This window comes from Rhinopithecus roxellana, chromosome 18 (assembly GCF_007565055.1).
Source record: "Rhinopithecus roxellana isolate Shanxi Qingling chromosome 18, ASM756505v1, whole genome shotgun sequence".
NCBI classification, from domain to species: Eukaryota; Metazoa; Chordata; class Mammalia; order Primates; family Cercopithecidae; genus Rhinopithecus; species Rhinopithecus roxellana.
This window is the reverse complement of record NC_044566.1, coordinates 3,998,538-4,015,620: the sequence shown is the minus strand read 5'-3', so window position 1 is coordinate 4,015,620 and position 17,083 is coordinate 3,998,538. Positions and strand designations below refer to the sequence as shown.

The 17,083-nt window shown below is 43.7% G+C and overlaps 1 protein-coding gene across 5 annotated transcripts in view; it reads right to left on the bottom strand.

Annotated features, from left to right (window-relative positions):
* The window catches only part of ARHGEF7 (Rho guanine nucleotide exchange factor 7), a 180,511-nt gene that overhangs the window by 127,850 nt on the left and 35,578 nt on the right, over positions 1-17,083 (bottom strand). For 3 of the 5 annotated variants that reach the window (XM_030921998.1, XM_030921995.1, XM_030921994.1), the window contains exon 2: positions 16,341-16,427. In XM_030921998.1, coding sequence (XP_030777858.1) covers positions 16,341-16,427 — 87 coding nt within the window. Of the gene's footprint in view, positions 1-16,340; positions 16,428-16,610; positions 16,674-17,083 lie in introns of those variants that run through there. The other 2 variants (XM_010384720.2, XM_010384723.2) reach the window with 1 other exon arrangement.

Here is a 17,083-nt window from a genome sequence, read left to right as displayed (position 1 = left end):
AGAGCAAATCCTAAAAGCGTCACCTCCGCAGAGGGGCCTTCTCTGATGACCCAATCTAAGTCAGCACTCACGCACTCTCTCGCCTCAGCCCCCGATATTCTGCAGTTGATGCTCATGACAGTTTTATTTGTTCACACACTCATTCCTTTGCTTAAGTGTTTCCCCAACTAGAATTACACTCCCTAAGATGCAGGGCCCCTCCTCCCTCACTCATCAAGCCACCTCCAGCTACTAGAACGGTGTCTAGCAAACAGAGGTGATCATTAAATGTTCATCAATTTAACAGCATAAATAGTATCTTAAAGAGTAAAATTAATGACTCCAAAGTTAAAAATATATTTCCACCAAAAAATCTTCCAATCATGTCTCACTAACAAGGTCCCCGTAGCTTCAGCACCATACTGGTTACCCATGCAATGACCAGGAAGAAGCCTCTGTGGCTGATATGGCTTGGTTCTGTGTCCCCGTCCAAATCTCATGTTGAAGTGCAATCCCCAATGTTGGAGGTGGGGCCTGGTGGGAGGTGACTGGATCGTGAGGGTCAGATTTTCCCTTGGTGCTGTTCTCGTGATGGTGAGTGTGTGCTGGCGAGATCTGGCTGTTTCAAGACGTGTGGCACCCCACCCCACTCTCTTGCTCCTGCTCCAGCCAGTTAAAAGGAGCCCTGCTTCCCCTTTGCCTTCCACCACAATCGTACGTTTCCTGAGGCCTCTCCAGAAACATGGCAGATGACAACATCATGCTTCCGGTACAGCCTGTGGAACCATGAGCCCATTAAACCTCTCTTCTTTATAAATTACCCAGTCTTAGGTATTTACAGCCATGTGAGAACAGACTAATACAGTGGCAGTAATGACCTCTGCAATTCTCTCCTAACATATGACTTTCCTCTCTTTCCAATAAGGCCAAGTGACTTTTGTAAGGATTAATAAATTAGCACATGTTAAACAGATTTGCCATAGTAAGCATCCCCAAACTTAACCACTACTATTGTCATTATCTGTTACCTAAACCAACTTCCCAAATTACTAAACACCCAAAAGTTCAGAACTACTGATTTAAAGAGAAATGATGAGGTCTGCTTCAAACTGTGAACAGCGAGTTGCTGTCTGCATCATCTCTGGCACAGGCACCAAAGAACATATTGTAGGAGCAATGTCACCTACCCTCCTCACGTCATCTAATACTCCTGGCTTCCATAAACACTTCACTGGCAATTAGTCATCAAGGAACCTATTCTCTCAACACAGCATCACTTTCTTGGAGTTAACACATCAAGACTACAAAAGTATGTCATTTTTGCATCTTTAATACTTCCTTTGTTTAGTTTCAAAAATCATCTCTCAAGCTTCAAAAAATTAAACCCAGGTTTTGAGAATCTGTGATTTTGTTCTGGGGGTGAGAATGGACAATTTACTGAAACCCTTTCACAACCTGCAAAACTGTATAATCTATAAGGATATCCCTTTTCAATCATTACCTTTCAAGACTGAACCTGAACAATTCTTGCCTATTTTACCCACCTCTATGTGGAAACCCTGGTATTTTCCTGTTAATGTTCCAAGTTCTCGGAACATTCTGAGAACATAAAGACATGGAAGGAAAAGTGTCAACTCTCCACTCGTGTTTATCCTCAAGGCCGCGTGAAGAGCTTGAAGAAATCTGCAGGAGGCGGGGACTCTGAGCCTGGAATGGCAACAGCTGCTGGGTGGCTGGGCAGGCCCGGAGGGGACCCACACCCCTGCCCAGTGGGGCCTCATACAGCTGTCGCACATCACAGAGACAGAGTGGATGAGACCAAGCAGGGGAGCGGCAGAGAAGCAGGCACAGGCGAGGGCTAGCACCTTCCACCAGCTACCCTGGCCGTCTCCCTATGACCTGGACAAGAGAGGAAAAACCTAGCTAAGCCAGGACCCTCTCCTCAGGCTCCCGGTGCCCAACTCCTCAAGACGCAAACTGAGCAGAAGGAAATCACTCTGCCAAGGAGGGAACATGATCGAGGCTGGACAGTCACCCTGTTCTCCTACCAGAACTCCACACTGTCACACCAAGAAGGTTTGGTTTTACTGTTCAAGTGTCCCGTGAGGAAGGGGTGGCTCTGGCATTCTGTCCTCTGGAAAGTGCCTCATGTAGCTGTCTCGCTCCGGTGTGCTGCACAGCACAGTGATGCCCACAGGAAAGGCCCTACGTTCTCAGCGGAAAGAGGCGAACTGCGCAAGAGCATTCCTAGTACGGCCTCAACTCCTGAAAAAGAGCCCGTGTGTGTCTCAGCGTTCAACAGTGACTCCTGCGGGAAGCAGGATTAGGGTGTTTCGGAGGGAGAGAGAGGAGTGGACATTTCCCTTTACGTGTGCCTGTAACACTCTGTTTGCTCAGAATGCACACATGTCATTTATAACTAAGAAAATACATTGGCTAAAACAACTGACATTGCACCAAGGGATCTCATGTCACACATGCAGGGCAAAGAATGACTCTCCTGAACTGGGGGACAGGAGTGATACAAGGAGATTAACAGAGCTACACCCTCATCTTAGACAGTTATTAACTAAAACTGATAAGAAACAACAGTGCCAGGATACACCATGGAAAGGAGGAAGCAAGACCAAGAACCACCACCAGCTGAGAGTGTGTTTCTGGGATAAGGAGGGTGCAGGAGGACTGTGTTTCCTTTTGAGGCTCTAAGTATCATTTATCTTTTAAGCTATGTGCAAGTCTTATTGGATAAAAGAAATATAAAATACAACTTGATGACAACGTGTCCTCGGCTTCTTCTAAGCTCACATATAAATAGCCCAGAGATCATATCTATGCCAACTTTTACGCTACGTGACCACAAACCTATTTTCGCACGGTGCTTCTCTGTGATTTTCTGATGATAAAGAGGAGCTAAGTACCCTGGCACTGAATGACTGCTGTGGATACACCTGACCCAAGAACAAACCTACTGTTTACTCAGGCGGCTACAGCTTGGCCAGGAAATGAGCAACAGCAGTACGCACGTCTAGTGGGCCTCGGATGATCCGGGACAAACACCTCCTCACTTCCTCCCCCAGCCCTTCACCGGTATCCCTTCATTCTCTTTGAGGCATGGACGTCCTCCTCCCCGCAGCACCTGCCCAAATATGTGTTTAAGACACTCTTCCACATGACACAGACTAACAGGAACATCACTCTACATAATCAGAACCTGCTTGTGCAGAAGTTGAAGCTGATATTCCCAGCCCAGGCCGCATCCCTGAAGTCCAGACCTGATCTTCACTGAGGCATCTCACAGATATCCTAACGGAGCATGTCTGAAGCTGAGTGCCCACATCTGGCCCTGCCAGGCTTCCCCATCCCAAAGGCAACTTCTTCTAACGGCTCAGGCCAAACCCTTGGTCCTCCTTTATTCCTCTCCCGCATACCCCATCTGGTCCATCCATAAATCATCTCATCTCCACCTTCCTGATAAAACTAGAATTCAATCTCTCCTGCTACCTATGCTGACAGGACTGTGGTTCGAGTCACCATCACCTGGAAGGTCACCTGGATTGCTGCCATCCTGTCCTCTTTGGTTTCCGTGCTTTTGCCCTTCAGTCTTGCAGTCTATACTCAAAACAGCAGCCAAAATGATCCTGTTAAAACTCACATCACATCCCTTCCCGCCTTGGCCCAAACACCCCCGGAGGCTCCATATCACTCGGAGGAAAAGACAGGACCTGCAGGACCACCTGATCTCACTCCCTGCGACTGACTCCCTGGTCTCACTTCCCATTATTCCCCACCTCTTCCAAGGATCATGGGTTTTATTCTAAGACATTAGGTAAAATCAGAGTCAGGAGGAAAATGACCAAAATCAGCCTTGCATTTCAGAAAAAACTGTCTGGAGAAAGGCAAGGATAGACTGGCCAGGGCCTGCTGCAGTGATCCAGGTGAGGCATGTGGACAGCCTGGGCTAATGGTGGTGGATAAAGAGAAAAGCCAAGATTCTGGGGTTACTAAAAGGAAGATGAACCAGATGTGACAGATGGCAGGGAGTGGGGACTGCAACTGCCAGAGGCTTTCCTGGAGGCTGGTCTTTAAGGCCACTCTACCACCATTGTTCTCCCTAGCCCTAATCTCACCCTTTACTCTATAAAATATCCCTCTCAAACCATCTAGTTCAATCAGCCAAGCATGAAGAACCTCAGGGACAACTAATTTCCATTTGAGTCTCATGAGAATTTACACATATGAGGCCATCCTACTCTGGATTCTATTTGCTAGAAAATGAGAGACTACGCAGAGCTGACCACTGAATCCCTCTCGTGCCAACAACTCAGGAACACGAAGCCCTCAGCTGCACCGCTGTGCAAGACACTTCTTTCCGCCTCTACCCTGGCTACGCTGAGTTGGTTCAACAGACTACAGCTAATTAAGACCAAATTCACAGTTGCTTTATCAAGGGGAAGGGGATAGATACAGATAAACCAGAAGGCTTGTTCCTCCAAGAAGGTTCCTCCACAACCTTCTGGTTGTGGCTAGCAGAGAGTACACAGAAACTTAGTATTTTCACGTTAGGCAAAACTCAACTGCATTTTTATGGTGGCAAAACAGCCTCGTTAATTTACTGCGTGTGTTAAGTGCTGCCGGTACTTGCTGAACAACTAGCTGAGATATGAGTGACGCGACTCTTGGGTGAGACCGACTGACCAGCCGCACTGGAAACACTTACCCAGCTGCCCACATGGGCCAGGCATGAACACCTACTAAGGGATCTGTGTCCCATGTCAAGGGCCTAAAAAGGGAGAACAGAATCTGGAGCTAAGTCCTATTATTAAACTGGTAGCTCGCTAGAGAGCAGCAGCATCACTGACTCACACAAGCCAGGCTCTGAAGGAACCTTACAAGCATACTGTCCCAATGCCCATCCTCTGGCTAGTTAGACGTAATGTGAGTGGAAAGTTCTCTCCAATTCCTCGAAGAGACTCTTCCCCTCCACTCAACCCCAACGTGTTCTCTGATGGGTAAGTTCAAGCTGACTTCGACTTCCCATCCTTTTATCATCCCAACACTGGAGAGGGTGGCTTTCCCAAAAGGATCCTTTAGAAAAATAAAACCCACAGCCAATATTACCACGAGTCCTTATTACCGACAGGTAAAATGGTGGCCACCTTGGAAGGTGAGGCAATTTTTAATGCATGAGAGATGACAAATTATCTTAACTTCCTATCAGGAGGAAGTACTTTAAGCAATTCTTATACTGTTCTTGCTGCGTGTGCACGAAGTGTTCCTGGGTATCCAGGCTGCTTTTCTAGTGTAGACAACTAGACTTCCCCCTTCATTTCAGATCTTTGGAATGTCTTAATTGTCTAGATCAGCACTATGCCAATAGAAATATATTGGGAACCACAGATGTGATTTTAAAATTTTTAGTAACTACTTTTAAAAAGTGAAACAAAGTTAGGGATAGCAGGGATTGCTGAGGGTTATTCTTATCCCAATTCTGCTCGCTTGGGGTCAGGGACACAATCATGTGAGGAAAATGATGATATCAACTTAAGACAGCTATTTTTAGACTGGGTTAACACACACTTCATAATGGGGCCTAAGCCATAATAAGCACTCAGAAAATGCTGCTTACTCCAGTTATTGATCACAGACCTCTAAGAACAATCCCAGCAGGCTGGACCAAGTATACAACTGCAGGGTCCAGCACACAATGGAAATGCAAAGCTCCTCGTCAAAAAATTCTTAAGAGTTTCTGACGGCAACAGCAGAGCATGAAACCAAGCACAGGGCCCTGTGTGGCAACACTAGTCGCAGGCCTTGTCATCAGGTAAGTTCTCCTGAGAACTTGCCCATGGGCCTTGCCAGGAGTTAGCCTAAGAGTATTGCCTTGATGTTGTTAAATACCTCACCTGCATTAGCCACACTATGCAGCAGCGTGCTTGTATGAAGAACCCAGCCGGTGGAGTGGGTGCATCTGAGTTCAAATCCCGAATCTCTTCACTGGCAGAGCTGGGACCTGGGAATTCTGAATCACTTCGAGTCTCAGCCCCTCATCTGCTAAGTGGGAACCGCCATCTGCTCTGCAGGGCATTGTGAGGTTTAAACAAAACAGTCCAAGTAAAATGCCTAGACACACATTTTGTTCTCAACAAACTTTGGTCCCATTTCATTTCAAAGATCACTGTATTCCTCCAGGCTCTTAAATAAATGCAACATGCAAAACGGGAGCCACTCACAGACGGAGCGCTGTGCAACTGAAACGTGGCTAATGCAAACCGAGATGTGCTGTGGCCGTAACAAATTCCAACAAGATTTTATAGACTTAATGTGAAAAAACTAAAACACCTGATACAAAATACTTAAAATAATGATATATAATATGTATATATCAATTACAGGTTGAAATAATTGTATGGATACACCAGGTTAAATACAATGCATTATTAAAATTAACTTTAGGCCAGGCACAGCGGCTCATGCCTATAATCCCAGCACTCTGGGAGGCTGCGGTGGGAAGACTGCTTGAGTCCAGGAGTTAGAGATCAGCCTGGGCAACACGGCAAAACCTCATCTCTACAAAAGAAATACAAAAATTAGCTGGGCAAGGTGGCACATGCCTACAGTCTAAGGTACTTGGGAGGTGGTGGCTGCAGTGAGCCATGAAGACGCCACTATACTCCAGCCTGGGTAACAGAGTGAGACCCTGTCTCAAAAATAAATAAATAAAAATTTAAAAATGAGAAATAACTGTTTCACTTTTTAAAAGTAGTTACTAAAAAATTTAAAATCACATCTGTGGTTCCCAATATATTTCTACTGCAGTGCTGATCTAGACAATTAGGACATTCCAAAGATCTAAAATGAAGGGGGAAGTCTAGTTGTCTACATTAGAAAAGCAGCCTAGATACGCAGGAACACTTCGTGCTCACCCAGCAAGACAGTATAGCCAGGCACTAAGGTACAAGACAGAGGGCCATCTCTGATACTTCTTGCCAGGTAAAATTAAAACACAATTACAGTATCTGAATGGAAATTGTCTTTCTTTAAACTACCTACAAAATGTTCAGGGAATAGTTACTCATTTCTTTTCCCAAACAATCCTTTTCTTACTTAACTTCCTTAACTAAAGTTCTACATAGGAATAAGCTTCAACAGCTTATTTAATAAATCAGTCAACAAACACTATGTTGTGACCCACCGTTTTACGCTTGGCATCAACAGTACAGAAGGGTGCCCAGCTAAAAAGAATGCCTCAAACCTATCTTTGGTGCTTCATAAACCTTCAAAGCCAAGTTTCGGTAAACAGTTTACCTCCTCATCTGTCTGAATCCAGAATAAAACAAAAACAACCCTTTGCTGGGCATCCTATCCCAAACAGACTATAGACTTACTTCTGTTTTTACTGCAATTAATTATTAAGCCTGCATCAACAAGTTTTGAGTTTCAGCAAGTGGTTCCCATGTTTTAATTCTTTCAAAAGTATTAATATTTTTAACTATTCCTGTGGGTGAAAGCCTGATCACAATCTTGGCTAAAAAAATCTAAAAGAGAACTGAGCATTAGGCAAAGCAGCATAATAAAATAATTTGTTCTTTAGAAATACACAGGGAAAATGAGTGTTTTAGAAATAGGTAAGGTAATTTCTTTCCCCAAACCTCTCACTCACTAAATTATCCCAGCTCCTTACGATGCTGGACTGCCCACCTGAACTCCTTTTGAAGTCTCTCGACTGTAAAGTAAGAAAATGAAAACCTGCCCTCTCACCTTTGCAGACAGTCTCAAGATGCATTTACAGCCAGTGTGCAGAGTGGCCCAAGAATGTCCCACCCAGTGCCACGCCAGGTTACTTGTGCAACAGCTGATAACACTGCAAATTTCTGGGGTTTTCAACTTTTATTTTCCATTCTAGCAGCTTTTCTTTCACATCCTCTTTCAAAAGTCCGATGTAGGAAATGTTGAGTGTCTTACATTTATTTTAGTTTGCAATATCCGCAGAATGTAAAGCACTGAGCAAGATATAAGATAGAAAAGCCAAAATGTTTATTCATAACAGGTTTTCCATCTTCCTAAGGGAAAGAAAATATATAACAGATACAAGACGGTTGTCCACATGACATCCACAGGACAGGAAGGAGTACTCTCATGTACTGCTACTGGCAAAAGTTCTCTGGAGGCTGTACAGTAGCAGGTGTCCAAAGCCTTTGAAAGTCCCTACCTTTGGCCTTGCAGTGCTCTATCAGGGCATTTGTCCTACAAAGAAAATCAAGGATTAAGGGTGTGGTACAGAAACGTCCATTGCACAGTTTCACTCTTCACAACCATGAAAACTCAGAATCCACTTCTGTATCCAAAAATGGGGATTATTACCAGGAACTAAGAGGCAGCCATTAAAATCATTAGTAAAATAATTATTTAACATGGGAAAAGACTCACACTGGATCAAATTAAAGCATGTTATAAAACATTACTATGATGGCATGGATATTTTAAAAATATATTTACATATTTGCAACGGTTAAAAAAAAAAATGACCAAAAAAGAAATACTAATTTTAACACTGGTGTCTCTAGATGGTAGCATTACACAACTTTTCATTTTCTTCTTACATAGCTCTATTTACTCAAGTTTATAAAATTAATATGAAACCCTGGGTAAAGATTTAAGATATACCATGTGGCTCCAACTACACAAAAGAATAATAATGCAAATGATAATAACAGCTAATGTCTCTGTGGCACCTCCAACTTACAAGACACTGTTCTAAGAGTTTTGCATGAATTCATGTAATCCTCACCACCGACACAAAGGGCAAGCACATGTGATACCCACTTTCCTGATGGCACAACTGCGAGTGGCAATGCAGGACAGCAACCAGGAAAGGAGTTCGGGTCAGGCACTACATTCCCTCCCTCCATACCGTCCCCCACCAAAGCAAACACTTGATAATCGTGGGCAGCTACCAGGAGCAAGCAATAACCCTGAGTCAAAAAAGGAGAAATCACTGAAGATCAAAGTCGCAATTACCAGCTGTGAGTGTGCCGAGCTGACCATTCAGCACCCATGCCACAAGCATGCTCTGTGCTACTCAGCATCATGTAAACACGCTCAGAAGTGACATAAGTTGGGATCAGAAGTGTTTTGTACTTCAGATTTGGGGATATTTTCATTATACTTACCAATTGTGCATCCCAAATCCCGAAAACCCAAAACATTCCAATGAGCATTTCCTTTGAGTGTCATGTTGGTACTCAAAGAGTTGCAGATTTTGGAGTATTCTGGATACTCAGGTTTGGCATGTCTATTAGTCCATATTCACACTTTTATAAAGACATACCCAAGACTGGGTAATTTATAAAGAAAAGAGATTTAAATAACTCACAGTTCCACATGGCTGGGGAGGCCACAGAAAACCTACAATCATGGCGAAAGGCCCCTCTTCACAGGGCAGCAGGGGAGAGAAGAGTGAGGAATGAAGGAGAAGGAGCCCCTTATAAAACCATCAGATCTCCTGAGAACTCCCTCGTTATCATGAGAACAGCATGGGGGAAATCACCCCCATGATCCAATCTCCTGGGATTCTACTGGATCCAGCACTGTCCAATAGACTTTTTTTTTTTTTTTTTTTTTGGTAGAGACAAGGTTTTGCCATGTAGCCCAGGCTGATCTCTAACTCCAAATCTCATCTTGAATTGTAATCCCCATAATCTCCTAGGTCTCTCCCTAGACATGTGGGGATTATGGGGATTACAATTCAAGATGAGATTTGGGTGGGGACACAGCCAAACCGTATCAGCATGCTCAACCTGTATTGTTCAAACATCCATATTGCCCAAAGTGATCCACAGATTCAATGCAATGTCTACCAAAATTCCAGTGGTATTCTTCACAGATACAGAAAAACAATCCTGAAATTCACATGGAATCACACACACACACACACACACACACACACACACACACACACAAAACCCAAATAGCTAAAGCACTCTTGAGTAAAAAGAACAAAGCTGGAGGCATCACACTACCTGATTTCAAAATGTATTACCAAGCTACAGTAGCCAAAACAGCATGGCACTAGCATAAAAGCAGACCCACAGACCAACAGAACAGAATAGAGAGCTGAGAATTAAACTCACATAATACAGTCAACAGATCTTTGACAAAGGTGCCAAGAACACCCAATCGGGAAAGGACAGTTTCAACATATGGTGCTAGGAAAACTGGGCATTCACATGCAGAAAAATTAAATTGGCATCTTGTCCCACAACACATACAAAAATGAACTCAAAATGGGCTAAAGACTTAAATGTAAGACCTGAAACTATGAAACTACTAGAAATAAACACCACAGAAAGCTCCATGACATTGGTCTGGACAGTGATTTCCTGGATATGATCCCAAAAGCACAGAAAACAAAGGCAAAAATAAGACAAATGGGATTTCATCAAACTGAAAAGCTTATGCACAGCAAAGGAAACAACAGAATTAAGAGACAACTCACAGAATGGAAAGAAAGTATTTGCAAACCATACATCTGATACGAAGCTAATATCCAAAATATATTTAAAAACTCAGTAAGAAACAAAAATAACCTGATTAAAAATGATGAGCAAAGGACCCGAACAGACATTTCTCAAAAGACATACAAATGGCCAACAGATTAGAAAATGTTCAACATCACCAATCATCAGAAAAATGCACATCAAAATCATGAGAGCATCTCACACCTGTAGAATGGCTATTATCAAAAAGATGAAAGGTGACAGGCATTGGCAAGGATGTGGAGAAAAGATAAGCCTCGTACATTGTTGGTGGAAATGTAAATTCGCAAAGCCATTCTGGGAAACAGTATGCAGGTTCCTCAAAAATCTAAAAACAGAATTATCATATTATCCAGCAATCCCACTACTGGGTATATAGCCAAAGAAACTAAAATCAGTATGTTGAAGAGATGTCTGCACTCCCATTTTCATGGCAGCACTATTTACAACAGCCAAGATACAAAATCAATCTAAGTGTCCACTGAAAGATGAGAGAATAAAGAAAATGTGGGATATATACACAATAGAATATTAGTCAGACTTTTAAAAGAAAGGAAACCCTGTTATTTGCAACAACAATGAATGAAACTGGAGAACATTATGCTAAGAGAAAGCAGGGCACAAAAAGACAAATACTGCACGATCTCACCTATATGCAAAGTGTAAAAAAGCTGAACTCACAGAAGCAGAGAAGAGAATAGTGGTTACCAGATGCTGAAGAGGCTGGGAAGGAGGGAACAGGAGCTAGACAGGGAAAGGGGAGATGTTAGTCAAAGGGTACAAAATTTCAGTTGGACAGGAGGAATAAATTTTAGTAATCTATTGTACAGCAGGAGACTACAGTTCACAATAAAGCACATTTCAAAATTGCTAAAAGATGAGATTTTAAATGTTCTTACCACAAAGAAAAAAGACGTATGTGAGGACATGCACGGGTATGTCCATTCCCCTGACCTAATCACTCCACCATGCACTCATATGCCATAACATAATGTCGTTACTCCATAAATACATGCAACTATTTGTCAATTTAAAAACAAAATATAAGAATTAAAGAAAAGAAACTGGAGATGAGGCAAGCTTTATGTGACTAGCTGGTCTACGTTTCATGCTCTGTTTATCTGAGAGACCAAAAAACCAACCACAAATTTCCAAGGGTGAGGATGAGAAAAGAGCAGATTTCTGTTCTGAACCACCTGGGCCTTTGGATGCTTTCCACTGTTCCAGAAAAAACAGTTAAATAATGAACAGCAACTGTGAAACCTGCAGATAATTTCAGTATTAGTTGCTGTGCCAAGGAGCTGGAAAGATCAATTATTAATATATTAGGGTTACCATCCTTATCATATCAAACATAACTATTCCAGAAATGGTCTATGAGAAGAAAGAGCTGTGGTTTGCTTACACTTGACAAATTGGCTTTATTCCCTCTTGGCAACTATGAGAACAGGCTCACCCAGTTTCATCTGAAATGTTTTGTTTTCCTCTCAAGTAGTGATGGTAACACTGTATGTGAGTCCACAGTCAATTCTTAAGCAGAAGAAGCCTCATTAATATCAAGCTATCCATCAAGATTACCCTTTTTCTATTATGTATGAATATAACTAAATATCGAGAACAGTAGACATCTTTCTTTCAAACGGAACTAAGTTAAAATCCATAGCTTTATTATAATTATTTTGTTGCTAATATTCCTGAAACCACATTATTAATGTGAGCTTAATGATGTACCATTTAAACAAATGGAATCTTATATTCTTAACTTTCAGCTCTTGAAATAAAAAGCTGGTAAACATGTTACAGGTGTGATGGCTTTAACCAAACACAGCACATGTTACAGGAGTGATGGCTTTAACCAAACACAGCTTTCTCCTAGGAACATAAAAACTGCTTTTGCCAGTTAAATTTCACCTGCTTCCCTAGTTGTCAGATGCCTAATCAGACAAGGTTGTATAGGGTGGGAACATCTTGGAAGCTAATTCACTGTGATCTTTTGAGTGAACAAACAAGCATGCACACACACACATGCACACACACACACCCTACAGCAGCTACAACACTTGAATCAGAATTCCACAGTAATGCAGCAAAAAACTGGAAACAAATCACTCTGAATTTCTCTGTAGCTATTTACCTAAAAAAATGCAAAGAAATGTCCTATCCCTTGCTTGGTTTGCCGCAGTAAGTTACTTATCCCCAAGTGAAATTCTACAAACATAATCATCATCATTCTTTTTTTTTGAGATGGAGTTTTGCTGTGCTGTCCAGGCTGGAGGGCAGTGGTGTGATTAGTAGAGATAGGGTTTCACCATGTTGGCCAGGTTGGTCTCGAACTCCTGACCTAAGGTGATCCACCCACCTCAGCCTCCCAAAGCGCTAGGATTACAGGCGTGAGCCACTGTGCCCAGCCAACATCATCATCTTTCTTATTAATAATTATTTTGGTTGTTTTTGAGATACAAATAGAGAAATTGTGTACCTAGGGATTTTTGCCCTAACTGGGAAAAAAAAAAAAATTTAAGAATGCCAAGTAAAAACGTTATAAGAAAATGAAGTCATCCAAGTTGCACTGCTTTCCAACACTAATTACATTTTTTTAATTTTCCAAATTTCAGAGTTTTCCAACTTAAAACCTAGTGCTTCTCAAGTTTACCAATAAATGCAACTCACACAATATTCCTTTAAAACAAATTTATAAAAATATTTTCACAATCAGAACAATTGGGGGGTAATATCTGATTTTCTACAGGTAATTAAGGAGGGTACGCACCAAAATAGCTGACATATTAACCAAATTTACTTCCTCTTTCCCTTTAACGAATCTTAGCAGAGCTTAAACTGACAGTAAATAAGAATATATACACCAAAAACAATCTGTTAGAAACACAATTCAGTCTAAACTAACCCCTGGAAGAAAAGCACCTTGACATTTACAACTATAAAACAAAAGCTAATCCAGAATTTAAGCTATCAGTTTTAAGTTTTGTGTCTGTAATTTCAAAACGTTTCTTATCAATTTCCCACCTCTCAGAATTTTGTGAAAATGAAATGTGTAAATCCTACAAGATATTTCACAAGTGCAAGGCCCTTCCCTCCTCACTCTCTAAGCAATTCTTACACACTGGGAAATTGCTGCACTGTGGCCTGCAGGGCAGATGACCAAGTCCTTCAGGGCCCAGCCCCGTCCCTTCACATCAGCTTACAAGGCTGGTAGCAGGAGCTGGATGCATACCATACAGAATGACTTCTCAGGGAAACTTCCCAAAACACTACAGTGACTGAACAATTCATCAGGTTTTTCATGTGCTGTTTTCATATTTTCATTTTTATTATCTCCTAGGTAATTACAAGTGTGACTCACATTAAGCTTGAAAAAAGGTAACATTTGTCTCTTGTTTAAATTTACTGGAAGAGATATCTACTCTTTAAAAATAGGACAAAATAAGTCAAAACTAATTTTTTACTTTAATGTGAAACTCACTTGCTATCAACTACAACTTCAAGCTCATTCTATGAGTAACAAATATTTATTGAAAGCCTATTATGTGCCAAGCACTATTCTAGATGCTTGGGATGTTAGTGAAATCTCTCTTCCAGAGAACCTTCAAATAAACTCTTAATTATAAAAACAATAGTTACCATACGAAACGTCAGCAGCAACCTTTGGAAAACTAAAAATAGTAAGTTTTTAACATTCAATTTACTCTTTTTTTTGTTTGAGATGGAGTCTTGCTCTGTCACCCAGGCTGGAGTGCAGTGGTAATCTCGGTTCACTGCAATCTCTGCCTCTGGGGTTCAAGGGATTCTCCCGTCTCAGCCTCCCGAGTAACTGGAACTACAGGTGCACACCACCACGCCCGGCTAATTTTTGGTTTTGGGTTTTGTGTTTATTTTTTAAGTAGAGATGGGGTTTTGCCATGTTAGCCAGGCTGGTCTCGAACTCCCAACTTCATGTGATCCACCCACCTCAGCCTCCCAAAGTGCTGGGATTACAAGCGTGAGCCACTGCACCCAGCCTCAATTTACTTTAAAACAAAACTTTCTTAAAAAGTCTTACACCAAAGTCAGATAATCTTAATGTGCAAATTTAGTTTCAAAAGTATGTTAAACATAAATAAAACTCAGTAGTTTCAAGAGGGTAATATGATAAAATCCCACACAAAGGTCAAGAAAAAGTAAAACTTGCCACTACCAAGGCATATTATCACAGCCAATAAGGCAGCTGGATTACAAAATGACAAAGCTGATATGACGAAGGGTATCAGGGAAAGACTACTGAAACACTGTCTTTTCTCCCTTTGAAAGAGCCCTAAGTTTCTTGGAATCTCCTCTAGCACTTTCACTTACGTGTAATAATTTCCTTGCCAACATGAAATACTACCAACAATAAATGTCTTTGCGTTTACAATCATAAACAACGCCAGTAATACTTTAATCTACGAATTCCCTATATGTCTAATTCAATTAAACTTTCCATGTAACCTGCCCTCACAGATTTGATGACTTCTAGGTTTTCCGAGAAACCTATAGCAAAAGACCATCCTTCGGGAAGGGAAATCTCTATGGGGTTATCCTATGCAACAGGTTCTACAAAGATGCTTTCATATACAGTTGTCCCTTTTTATCAGCAGGGAATGGGTTCCAGGATCCCCACGGACACCAAAACCTTCAGATGCTCAAGTCTTTTATATAAAATGGCATAGTCCCGTAAACATTAAATCATCCCTAGGTTACGTACACTACCTAGTACATTACAAATGATATGTAAATAATCACTATACTGTGTTGTTTTATAGTTTTTTTTTAATTGGTTTCCCCCTCCTCCAATATTTCCAAGGTTGGCTGAATACACGGGTGGGTAACCTTGGACACAGAGGGCCGACTGTACTCTTATCTGGGAGCTTGATATTGCCCATCTCAGTTGACAGATAAGAAAACTAAGGTTAAGAGTGACAAAGTGGCAACATAAAAATAAAAGGCAGGACTTAAGTACAGGACTGACTGCAACCGCTTGAGCAGATCCCAAGAAAAGCACAGCTAGATTTCTGTATTTAAAGCGCTACCCCAAGTGTAGGAAGAATCGCAATAGTAAAATAAAATGAAAGAGTTAAATTCCCAGAAACTGCCACTGCAAGACTGGAAAGACAATGTTTGGTAAAGTGACACAACATTTTACAACAGGGAATCGAGACCCCGCCCAGTATGTTCCCCGAAAGCATGTTTTATAAACCTCAGATACCAGTTAATGTGAATTCTCTAACCTAAACATTAAGTGGTGAGGGTACGGAAAAACCACCGAATTTCTGGTCTCAGATAGAAAAAGCAGAGAAAGGAGTGCGGCTGGGAGAAGCAGGCGGAGGGCTGGCCCATTTTATTTCTGCACGACTTTGCCTGATCACCTGCTGAGGATTCTAAGGCCTGACCCAGACCTAGATGCGAGCCCTTCGACGACAATCTCTAAAAGCAGAGTTCAGGCTGAGGCAGGTGCCAAGAAATCGGCTCACACCCCTGATAAACGGTTGTTGAAAATGTGTGTCACCCGCACCATCAGCGACCAGAACCACTCTTCCTCACCGGAGCGAGGGCAATGTCTGGGGTTCCACACGCAGACTCCACCCTGCCCTGGGGTGGCCCGCGCGCCGCCTCCTCCCGGCCGTTACCCAAACCCGCAACGCCCCGCTCCACACATCCCGGACCCCCGAGCGGCCGGTGAGGGTCGGACCCGGGCGTGGAGGAGGCGGGAGGTCCGGCTAGAGCGAAGCGCCCACCCCAGGCCCAACCCCGTCTTCCCGGCCCCTCCCTCGGCCCGTGGCCGCCCGCGCTCACCTCCAGGCGCAGGGAAGCCCCGCAGCCGCGCAGGAACTCGCGGATGTTGCTCAGGCACTCGCTCTCGCTCCGGGGCTCCGGGTAGACCTGCAATACAGAGCACAAGCGCTGAGCGCCGTGGCCGGCAGTGGGGAGACCAGAGACAAGGCCAAGCGACGCCCACGACCTGCGCTCCCAACACGGCGGGCGACGCTGGCGAGCGGCCCCCGACGGCCTGGAGCGAGCCCGCAGTCACAGATGCCAACCCGCTCAGCCGCCGCTTCTCCTCACCCTTTTTTCTTCCTCCGGGGCTGCACCAATCTCTGCCCTTTCCCGCACCGGGAAGTGAGGCCCGGCGCCGGAAGTGACGTCCTCAGACCGCGCCCCCGCCGGCCCGCGAGGAACGTTTTCCGGCTGGCGCCGGGTCTTCGCCCCAGCGAACGCAGCCCACCCTGCTTACCCAGCGAGCTGCCACCTCCTCCGGCCCAGTGCTGGGCCTCGGTCCGGTAGGCGGAGCCCACTGGTTGGCCCCACACGTGGCCACCGCCGCCTCCTCCTGTCCAGTCTTCGGCCTCGGCCCCAGCCCCGCGGACGCAGCCGACGAGGCCTGGCCCCGCGTGCGGCCTTCTCCCTGCTCCAGGTCCTTGGCCTGGCCCCGCAGACACAGCGCACCCGTTGGGCCCCAAGCGCAGACACCACAGCCTCTTGGCGCCCGGTCCTCGGCCTCTCCCAAGTGGACGCAGCCCGGCCCAGAGGGGCCCCAG